At 48.0% G+C, this 11,901-nt stretch overlaps 1 protein-coding gene across 1 annotated transcript; it reads right to left on the minus strand.

Annotated features, from left to right (window-relative positions):
- Positions 1-4,305: 4,305 nt before the first annotated feature.
- Positions 4,306-11,582, minus strand: LOC307180643 (uncharacterized protein; the record flags this gene model as incomplete). Its single annotated transcript, XM_079911008.1, has 5 exons — positions 11,313-11,582; positions 10,821-11,157; positions 9,781-9,826; positions 5,518-5,712; positions 4,306-4,428 (listed from the first exon to the last, which is right to left on the minus strand). Exons 1-5 carry the CDS (start codon positions 11,416-11,418, stop codon positions 4,306-4,308), a joined length of 807 nt encoding a protein of 268 aa, XP_079767134.1. The 5' UTR covers positions 11,419-11,582.
- Between the last annotated feature and the right edge of the window lie 319 nt (positions 11,583-11,901).

Below are 11,901 nucleotides of genomic sequence, written 5' to 3' on the forward strand. Positions count from 1 at the left end.
ACGCTTAGCCACCACTCTCGCTCCCATTCTAACCTCAGTCCCGAGACCTGAATGGCCTCAGCATCAGCTGTCGAGGCTTCAGCCCAGGCTCCCGAAACCAATCCTACAGCTCCTGCTCAAGGTGTCACTCTCAAGAGCTGTCCTGGGCACCATCTTCCCTCGTGACTCCAGGACACTTCTGTGCAAATGGCAAGTTTTGAAACTGCCTCTTGGTACGTTCCTTGATGGAGGTCTTGCTATTCTTTTCCTTTGTGCATTTTAATAGTCAGGTGCTAGAGGGAAACGGGCTATTTTCATTTATTTATTTTATTTGGGTGGGATAATGACACCTTTATTTTGGACTACCTCGTAAAGAAATGTAGCATTTCCTTCCTCCCCCCAGTTTTATTGAGATAGAATTGACATACAACACCGTAAAAGTTTAAGGTGTACAGTATAATGTTTTGACTTACATACATCACGAGATTATTAGCACAAGTTTAGTGAACATCCATCATCTCATATAGATACATAAATAAATAGAAAAAAACTTTTGTGTGTGATGAGAACTCTCAGGATTTACTCTCTTAACTTTCATATGTAACATACAGTTGTGTTAATTATATTTATCGTGTTGTGCATTACATCCCCAGTACTTATTTGGCTTATAACTGGAAGTTTGTGTCATTTGACTGCCTTCATCCGTTCCCCACCCCACCACAAATCAGATCGCTTTTTCTATGAGTTTGTGTGTTTCTTTTTGAAGTATAATTGACCTACAACACTCAGTTAGTTCCTATTACATAGTGAGTGGGTATTTCTATCTATTTCAAAATGATTTCCACGATAAGTCTAGTTATGATATGTCACCAGAGATATCACATAGGTATTGATTATATTCCCCACACTGTACATTTCATACCTGTGACTCATTTATTTTGCAAGTGGAAATTTGTACCTCTTAATTTCCCCCACCTATTTCTTTCCTTCTTCCACCCCCCTCTCCCTCTGGCAACCACATGTTTGTTCTCTGTATCTGTGACTTTGTTTCTGTTTTGTAATGTTTATTCACTTGTTTTGAACCCAAGATCCCTGCGTTGAAAGGCAGATTCTTTACCACTGGACCACCAGGGAAGTCCCCAGTATTCTCTCTTTAAGTTTTGCCATTTTTATGACAATGTGTCTTGCTGTGGTCCTGTTTGGGTTGATCCTGTTTGGGACTCTATGTGCTCTCTGGACCTAGATGTGTGTTTCCTTTCCCAGGTTAGGGATGTTTTCTGCTATTATGTCTTCAGATATGTTCTCTGCCCCTTTCTTTCTCTCTCTTTTCCGTCTGTGACTCCTATAATGTGAATATTAGTATGCTGGACATCTCTTAAACTGTCCTCATTTATTTATATTCTTTTTTCTTTGTTCTGTTCAACTTCAGTGATTTCCACTACCCTGTCTTTGCATTCACTGATCTGGAATGTAAAGACAGGGTAGACTGTTGATTTCTTCTAGTGTATTTTTCATTTCAGTTATTATAGTCTTCATCTCTGTTTTGTTCCTCTTTATATTTTCTAACTCTGTTCAAAAACTTCTAATTTCTCGCAAACTGGCTATTTTGAATTGTAACAACTGGCTTCATTGGTCCTCTGGCTTTGATTGTCTCATGACTATCCTAAGGGATTTAACTACTGTGAGACCTCAGATGGAATGCTGCCATGACATAGGTCATGTTTTTCGTGACCATTTAAATTCTTACTTGCATCATCTGCATTAATTTCAGTATAAAAACGTAAGTCCAAATGTAGCATATGGTTTTAAGCTCTTACCTGACCTTGAACTCTGGGCATTAGATCTCATTTTTCCATAGATAAAAATATCATCAAGCATCTCACAATTCAAAAGTTGACACAAATTTCTGAAAGAATTAAAAATATAAAAGGACTGGGCTTCCCTGGTGGCGCAGTGGTTAAGAATCTGCCTGCCAATGCAGGGGACACGGGTTCAAGCCCTGGTCTGGGAAGATCCCACATGCCGCGGAGCGGCTAAGCCCATGAGCCACAACTACTGAGCCTGCGCGTCTGGAGCCTGTGCTCCGCAACGGGAGAGGCCGTGACAGTGAGAGGCCCGCGCACCACGATGAAGAGTGGTCCCCGCTCGCCGCAACTGGAGAAAGCCCTCGCACAGAAACGAAGACCCAACACAGCCAAAAATAAATAAATAAATTTATTTAAAAAAAAAAAATATATATATAAAAGGACTAATTACCTAATTTGAGATGTAGCCCCTTTATACCTGAAGGCTTTTCTTGTCAATATTTGTTCTGCTATCACCAGGTGCATCCAAGAGGACAACAAGAGGTGCCCAAACAAGCAAACAAAACTAAGATTTAATGAGAGTGGGATTGGGTTAGGGGAACACCAATACCTAAAAGAGGCTTAGGACAGTCAAATTGACGCCTTGTCCCACGTCTTATTCCACTCATACCCTTTATCACAGTCTATCCACAACAATTATTTTCCTCTTATATCATTTTTTAAAATTGTGGTAAAATTCGGGCTTCCCTGGTGGCGCAGTGGTTGAGAGTCCGCCTGCCGATGCAGGAGACACGGGTTCGTGCCTCAGTCCGGGAAGATCCCACATGCCGCGGAGCGACTAGGCCTGTGAGCCATGGCTGCTGAGCCTGTGCGTCCCGCAACGGGAAAGGCCACAACAGTGAGAGGCCCGCATACCACAAAAAAAAAAAAAAAAATTGTGGTAAAATTCAAATAATATATAATTACCCATTTTAAAGTGTATGGTTCAGTGGCATTTAGAACATTCACAATGTTCTGCCACCATCACCACCATCTAGTTTCAAAACATATTCATCGGGACTTCCCTGGTGGTCCAGCGGTTAAGCCTCTGCACTCTAATGCAGGGGGCCTGGGTTCAATCTCTGGTCAGGGAACTAGATCCCACATGCCCCAATTAAAGATCCTACACGCGGCAGCAAAGATCCCGCATGCCGCAACTAAGACCTGGTGCAGCCACATAAAAGCAGACAAACGTATTCATCACCCCAAAATGACACCCCTATTTATTCAGCAGTCATTCCCCAGTCCTCCCTCCTCCAGCCCCTGGCAACCACTAATCTGCTTTCTGTCTCTGGATTTGCCCACTCTGGATATTTAATACTCGTGGAATCATACAATATGTGACCTTTGCTGCCAGCTTCTTTCACTTGGCATAATGCTTTTGAGGTTCACCCACACTGTAGGAGGTGTTAGTACCTCATTCTTTTTTTCTCTATGTGCCATTATATGTTAAGATTTATAGGTGACAAAAGAACGGGGCCCTGGGGATTTACAAAGTTACAAAATATACATGTAAAAAGTCTAATAAAATATTTAAGCTTAAAAGCAAACCAAGCCAAATCATTCTAAAAGGAAGAGAAGAAAGTGCTTTCAAATCTCAGATTTCTCTTACTAGATCAATAAACTGGACTTGATTTTATAATCACTAATGTTAAAAGAATAATATGGATGTATAATTTTTCATTTTCTGATAACATACCACTTTAAATGAAAGAACTGTACCCTACACCCAGGAGACTAGGGTCAAGCGATAATCATCTGGATCATTATATAAAGTACCTTCAGTGAGTCAGAGAACAATAAAGTCAAGTCCTTTTTATAAAATAGCCAACATGCGATAGAAACTATTTTCCGGGTATGTCTGTGCTTCTATCACAGACATGTGCTATAGGGTGCACACCTGTGTAGTATGTGTGTGTGTGCGTGTGTGTTTTCTACCTGGCAGTTCCATTGGAAGAAGGTCCCGTGAACAAACGTAAGGTCTACCTGCTGCTCTTATTTTATTTTTCATTTTTATTTTTTTAACATCTTTATTGGAGTATAATTGCCTTACAATGGTGTGTTAGTTTCTGCTTTATAACAAAGTGAATCCGTTTTTCATATACATATGTTCCCATACCTGCTGCTTTTATTTATTTTTATTTTTAAAATGAATTTATTTTATTATTGGCTGTGTTGGGTCTTTGCGGCTTGCACGGGCTTTCTGTAGTTGCGGCGCTTCACATTGCAGTGGCTGCTCTTGTGGTGGAGCACGGGCTCTAGGTGTGCGGCCTTCAGTAGTTGTGGCACACAGGCTCAGTAGTTGTGGCGCACGGGCTTAGTTGCTCCGCGGCATGTGGGATCTTCCCGCAGGCAGACTCTTAACCACTGCGTCACCAGGGAAGCCCTACCTGCTTCTTTTAAATAAAGTGATTATCCTGGATCAGTGCTCAGGGACCACCACCTCCTGGCTTCAGGCAACACTCACCCAAGAGGCTCCCTTTCAGTGTTGAATTAGCTGGAACCAGAGTTCTCCCAAGGATGTTGAAGGTGACAAAATACACTTGAAGGCCACATCATCCGTCAGCTCTGAGCTGCGGAAGGAGCTATGATATGCTTTCCGCATCTTGGGGTGGGGGAGAGGGTGTGAGAAGAGCCCCATGCCGGCCTGGACAGTCTCCTCTTGTGTTACCTTCGCAGAGGTAGGCCCCTCCCCCTCCGCTAGCGTGGTTTCTGTCCCCAGGTGCCCTCCACAACAGGGAAGGTGGTGAACAGAACTGGGAGAGAAGCCGACGGTGCCCCGCTCCCTCTCCTCCATAAAGGCCTATGAGTAGTCACTGCAGAAGTGTCCCTTGGAGTCCTCCTTGTACCTGAGCTGGTCACCATGAATGGGCCTCAGGCCTGCTTTGAAACACACTGTTCTCCCATTCGAGACTCACACCACCCGTCTTGCACATCTAGGTGGTCCCAATGGGGCAGTGTGCGGGGAGCATGGGTGCTGGGGGAGAGGGTGGAAGAGAACAGGTGGGTCTGTGTAAACCCCTCACGGGCACCTGGCAAACTTCTGAGATGTGCATGGCCTATGATGGTGACTCAGGGCTGTTACTGCATGAAAGGAGGCCTCCTGGGCATTCGGTCTGAATGCAGTTGGCTTAGCCGTTTCCATCAAATTTACTAACCCCATGTGACACAGAGAACAAATATGCAGAGGACTCACAACTTTATTGAAAATACAAAACATGCCCTAAAACAGTGGGTCAAGGCCTCTACTTCTATTTAATATACTTTGCAGGCATTTGGGGAACTGTTCTTGGTGGTGAGGTATGCAGAATTTGAAACTGGCTCAAAGGACCTTTGAAAAAAACTGTCATGGACACCATTTAAGAGGAAACTAGGGCTCCCGTAGGATCACCGATGGTTAGGGACCAGGCCATGCCGCATGAGGGCACCTACAGGGAAGCAAGTGTGGAAGAAGCCTGGGTGGAGAAAGCAACAGCATAGGAGGTAACGGCTGCATGGGCGTCATGTGTAGCATGGGTTGCACGTACCACAGGGGCGGCTCGGGCAGCATGGGCGGCACGGGCAGCATTGCTGGCATGGGGTGTACGGGCCACAAGAGCTGCACAGGTGGCATGGGTTGCACGGGTGGCATTGGTGGCATGGGGTGCACAGGCCACATAAGGTGTATGGGCGGCATGGGCGGCATTGGTGGCACGGGCGGTCTGGGCAGCAGGGACAGGTCCATCAGCAGTGGCTCCAGAAGATCGCATAACGAATTCAGCTCCTGACGCGAGACGGCAGGGAAGGGCTCACAGAAGCTGACGACAACAGGGGGCACGGCGGGCACGTTCCTGAGCATTAGTGCCCTCTGATGTCTCCTCCACTTGGCCCTTTTACTCTTAAACCAAGCCTTCAAGCAGAGAGAAAAAGAGATTGATTAGTATATTGAGCATTTCATGTCAGACATGAAAAATTGCAGCAGGGAGCTCTCGGTGCCTTGAAGATTTGGAAGTGCATCAGGAGAAGCTATTTCCTTCTTGCTAAAGTATCTTAGGATATGTAGCTGAAGGCGCTCCCTTCAGCCGCCCTCCCCCCCAAGAGCGAGCACCGACTATGTGCCAGGCTCTGGATTGGCATATGGCTTTGTCTCTCCCCTCCCACCTTTTCTATTATTTCCCCCACTCTTACACGCAGGTGGAGCTGACCAACTGCACTCTGTCCCTGCTGTTATTACTGTGCCTGGGAGGTCTGCGTCCTGACAACTGACCGTCAGCTCCAGCTGCCACTAATCCCTACTCATTGGGCAGGTGTCACCTTAGTTATGGGGGAAGTTGAGCATAGGAAAAAGTGGGTGCCTTTTAAAATCATACTGAGGGGAACGGTCCCCATTTTGAAAAACCCATCTTTGGTTACAGTAAATAATCAATAGGAGTGGGTTGGATTTTTAAACAAAAGCTTTCCCCAAGGATGACTGAAAAGGGTCATTCATCCTCTGGAGCCTTGGGATGGTTATAAAGAAGGAGATGGTATTGTGAGGGAGGTTTGGTCATGGGGGGCCCAGGGACTTTGTGGCTTGTCTTGCTGGACACCGGCGGAACTGAAGCCCTGGACACTGCCTTAATATTAGACTATAGGGGTAACGAATGCTTAGACGAACTCAGCCCAAATTTACTAAAACTCTTAAAATCTTTGCCCAGACAAGAGTTTGGGGGGAAAGAGGCATACCATTGTCACCTCTGTCAATTCTGCACTCTCCAACCTGCCCCACCCTCCAAACCTTCCTGGGCTCAGGACCAGGTCAGCTCACTCCGCTCTGGCTACAGTTGCAGGGCCTTGGAGCAGAGCCTCTGGTGCCCAGCAAGGTTGCGCCCTCTAGGAGCTGCTAATCAACCAGGAGATCCCCATCCTGTCCCTTATGCTTAAGTCAAGAGGGTGCAACCTGCATTTTAGGAGGACAGCCGACAACCACGTGAGTGAGGGGTCACAAAACGGCTCCCCCCTAAATATCTGCCAACTATTAACAACTGAAAGTAAAACCTGTCCTGTGGACTCCACTGCTCCCTCAGCATCTCAGTTAATGGAATTGTGCCATATTTAGTATTTTTGGATGTTTCCACTCGGCAAATTTTACATGAGACCAAGGGCCTCCTCTCTCTGTCGCCCCATCTTCCCTCTCCCATCTTAGTATTTGGGTCCTTCTGCTGCATGAATATGTAGTCGAGAAAAGCCAGTGTAATAGAGCTCATTTTGGGGGGTTCGAGTGTACCAATGGTCAAATCTGCATAAATATAAGCAATGTGCAAAGCTGGCTATGTGAGGTTCAGGCTGACACTACTTCCATATTTCCAATACTGGTTTCATAAAACAGCTCCTACTGTCCTTGCAAACCAAGGGAGGGTGTCCATTAAATGTTTCTTTGGGACGCTCATGCTGTAGAGTTTGGAAACAGATGAAAACATTCTCCCGTCTTCTTCATTTGTTTCTTGTTGCTCCTTTTCCCTTCAGAACTCCATTAAGAGACCACTACGTAAACCCAGGAGAAGCAAGCCACCAAAACTTCAGTTTCTCTTTTCCTCTGAGCTTGCTTTGCCTGCTTGAGAAAGCAGAGGCCTGCGCCTCCCAAGCCCTGGCCAGAACTGACTGTGAGCCCAGCCCGTGGCCTTAGGCCGCCAGCACTGCTTTCCAGACCCCACCACCAGCTCTGCAGCCCGTGTCCATCACTGCCCTCACACACGCTCTCTGCAGCAAAGCTAGTGAACCCGTCCTGATTCTTCTGTTTCTCTCTTTCTTTCTTTTCTTCTTCTTTCCCCCCACAAATACTCCTTGGATTTAACTTAGGCTTTTCTATAGTCTCAAATAATCACTCCTGATCCTTTGACTCACAAACTAGTCATCACTGGAAGAGCATATGTATTTCACCTTACCGCAGGTAAGAATCCTGCCTGAAGTAAGAGTCATCCTCCACTGCCAACAAATTCCACACACCCCATCTCTTCGTAACAGTACCACGAAAAGGAAGAAAAGCCTCAGGTGTCAGAAATTCCTCAAGAGACTATTCATGAATGCATTCGGTAGTCTCAAAACTTTGAACGTGTGAGGAATCCTCACGGCGTACGTTCCACTCTGTATAACTCTTGCCTAACTTCCACCTTTCTCAGGTCGGTGGAACTTTGTTTGAAATTGTTGTTTTAGTTTGTTTTGTTCTTTAGACATATGTCAAAGGTTGCAACTCGCCCTCCCACCTCCACTATAATGCAAAACCTACTATGTTAGCAACGCTTTCAGGCTGGCATAGCAAAGAATTCCAGAAAATGAGGATTTAGGGCTGCCACTCTCTCCACTACGTTACCAAACACTTAGAAACTCCAGCAGGAGAGGGCCTCTCTCCCATGGGGCTGTGTGTGTCGCGGGGAGGGGACCTCTTCTCCTCAGCCCTTGGGCTGGAAGCGCAGATCAGCCCTGGGGGATCCCTGTCGGGGCTGCCATGAGCTGGGCACCCTTGTTTTCCTACCTCAGACGTTTGTAGTTGCTGGGAGCCCCTACTTGGTCTACACCAGGCTGGGCCTTACGTGGCAGCACTGGGCACGGGGCCTCTGGCTTTCTTTCCCAGGACACTGCCAGGCTCTCATGGGCTGATCCTGGCCTAGGCTGTCCCCAGGCAAGGACGTATGCACCCCCAACAAGTGACCACCTACTGTACAGACACCCGCCAGTGAGGGGGCCTCTCACCTCCTGCCCTCCTAGACGCAACTGCTTGTTCCCAGCGGATGTCACCTGGAACGGGGTCCAGGCACGGAGGCTGTTGTACAAGGGCTTCTGAGGCCACCTCAGTTGGGGGGAAGCTCACCGTTTTCCCCGCCTGGACTGACCTGGGCGCCAGCCAGGCCGCTCCAGCCCTCAGCCCCCAGCTGTGTCTCCTGCACAGGGTCCCGTGCAGGATTGTGAGGCGGGGGTGGCGAGGAAGAGCCCTGAGTGGGTGCTGGAGAAGAAGGGCACCCCGGGCGTCGGGGCAAGGAAGCCAGACCTGCCCCTCAGCACACTGGCAGCAGCTCAAGCCCTGCCCTAGGCAGCGAGCTGCCTCCAGTGGGACAGCTCGGGGACCCAAAGCCTATGAGCTGTGCCACCCAGCCCGGGCCCTCGCCTCTGGAAAGTGTTCGACATCCAAGTGCCTCCTTCATCCGCTGACAAAATGGTGTTTTACAAAAGTTCTAAAAGATTCTAAAGTCCTAAAAGTATTTTCTTCGCTAACCAAAGTTCTGAGAGCATCTTATTTTGTTCTGAAAGCAAGAAACCACTCTCTGTGGAAAAGATAACAAAAGAACAGCTGCGGGAGGAGCAGACTTGGACTCTACGCTCTCCCCTCCGCATCAGCGTCAGCGTAACGAAACATACATCAGTTGCTCGTCTGTTGTGTGCTGAGTGTGAATTATCCCCTCACTCCGATGCCTAAGTATTCATATATTCACTCCTTATGCAAAGCATTTATGCCTGGTTTTAAATAATTTAATATAGTTGGGCTCCTCGGTGCATTAATTTGAATAATTGCCACTTCAGACTTAACCTCAGTGTGACTCCACACAGAAGTGGTACCTAAAGGACGCCAGTGTTAGAAGGAATTGAACGTGTGTGTGTAGAATTGAGAGACATATATGTTTATATAGGTATAGTTTATACAAAGGTATATACATATATATATATTTATATATTCACCTGTATATACAAGGAATAATATACTATGGTAGGTTTTTTTTCTTTTAGGAAATTAAAATCTTCTCGTTATGGGCAATTTCCAAAACCTGGGGTTTACTTTTCCCATTTACCTCCAACCGAGACCCCAAAGTTCAACCCTTATTTCCCAAACGTGGAAACAGCTACAAAAACAAACTGACATGAGAATGTCCAGGACAAAGGTGTCCAAGTCCCAAACCAGGTTTTAGAATGGCTGCCCTGCCAAGGTGCTTTTTTCAGGTTTACTGACCTTCACTTTGTCTTCAGTCACACCCATGCACCTTGTAAGCTCCTGTCTGAGGGGAGAAAATTGGAAGTGTTCAGCATTGGGGGTTGCGGAAGAAACTGAATATAGGATGCTATTTCATCCTTTAAAAAAATTTCTTTTCTGGAAAATGTCAGTCACTTATTTTAAGAACCAATTTCTGCAGTACGAAAACTCACACATTTTCAGGTTATACAGTGAAAATAAGTTGACAAAGCATTTAAGGAAAGCCAAGTCTCATTAGTAAAGGAGGCACAGTTCCCAAAAACACATGAAATTCTAATCCAGTTTCTTTTAGTGTTACCAACTTCAAAAATGAATAAAAATCTCTGACAAAATATCTTTACTAACTTTCAATCATTGCTCTTGCCCATTTTATGATTAAATTAGACCTTAAAATAGCTCACTTGCTGGACCAATCTATCAGTGATGAACAGGTTGGAGTACGTCCTAGTAGATATGAAAGGACGGCACAAAATGCTGTTCATTCGCTGGTTGAGCTTATTTTTAAAAAAAATTTTATCACCAACTCCCCAGTGCCGACCTAGTACACTATTCTGTAATCTGTAGCTTGAGGCTTGCTTTAGAGACAGTTTTCTCACAAGAGCAAAATTTAAGGGAATGCAGAAAAATCACTAGTCAAGATAAATAATTTTCAAAACCACTACTTTAAAATACAAATATCAATGTAAATATAATCCATGAATAACTGATGATCAAAATTTCAGATAAAAGTAGATTCCAACTCTGCATTTGCTCCACCACGTCTTGGGCGACTCATTATTTATGTTAACCGGCGGCCCACAAAGCTCCCCAACGTGACTTATTCAAACACCGCACGGAAATATCGACCTCGATTCCCACCAGGCAGAGCCCCCGCCCCCGTCCTAGGCCCCGAGTGCGTCGGAAGGGCCGGGCCACCGCCAGGCCTTGGGGCTTTCAGATCCGGAGCCGAGGAGAGGGACTCGCGAGAGCGCCGCCTGCCACCAGCGCGGCAGCCCGCGCCACCCGAGACGCCTGCTTACCGCATGCGTGCGCTGGGGTACTGAGTGTACTGGAAAACGCGCTCCAGGTCCTGCACCTGCACGTGCGTGAACCTGGCGCGGGGGCCCCGCCGCTGCCCGTCTGCGGCCTCGGGACCCTCGACGGCGGCCCGCGGGGGCTGCTCCTCACCGCCCTGCTCTCCGCCTTTGCCACCGTCCGCGGGGCCGGCGGCTCCGACGCTGACCTCGCAGCCTTCCTTTCCTTCTCCTTCGTCTCCCGCCTCTTTCCCTTCCGCGGCTGCTCCCTGCTCCGGTTCGGACTGAGCCTTCTGCTCCTCTCCCCCCTCTCCGGGAGGCGACATCTCCGCGGGCTTCACCTCTGCAAGGGAGGAAACCCAAAGAGAAAGATCAGGCCGTCGAGTGAGCCCGGCTCTGGGGAGGGCCTGCGTCCGAGGGGGGTCCTGCCGTTCGCCTCGCCCTGGGAAAGTACCTTTCCTGGAATCCGTTAAAGCGAGTGCCCCACCCGCCACTGACCTTTCGCTTCTTCCCGCTCCTCTTCGACCCCCAGCTTGAAGAAGCGGGCAATGGCTGCATCCGTGACGTCATAGGCATCGTGGCTGCTCTGCGGCTGACGCTCCATGTCCCGACTGCTGTCGAGGAGGCTGTGAGCTTCAGCAGAGGCTGCTCCGGATCTCCTGAGACCCCCGGCTCACGACTCAAGGCTAGAGCGGTGGCCCACGATCTGGCACGTTAAGGCTCCTCTGGCGGCTGGTCCGGTTTCAGAGATTCTGGTATGACGCCCGCTGTGGGTTTACCACAGCCTGCTGGGGGTTGGGTTAGCTGATGTGCGCATGCGGCAGGGCGTCGGCCATCTAGGGGCCGTCTAAGGGGGCGCGGGCAGGGTGCGGAGGATGTTGCGCGCCGCCCAGGCGCTGGCAGGGAGCATGCGTGAGAGCAGAACTCCGGGTCCCAGGTTGCAACCTAGCTGACTAAGTACTCCGCACTTGGTCGGGCGCCTTCCCAGATCAAGGGGCTGTGCCCGTTTTGTGGAGGGTAAGAGAGAGACCTCACCCAAGCTCCATAGACCTTGGAGAAGCGTTTGGGGACTATCTCTTGACCGAGC

This window comes from Stenella coeruleoalba (assembly GCF_951394435.1).
Source record: "Stenella coeruleoalba genome assembly, chromosome: X".
Classification (NCBI taxonomy): Eukaryota; Metazoa; Chordata; class Mammalia; order Artiodactyla; family Delphinidae; genus Stenella; species Stenella coeruleoalba.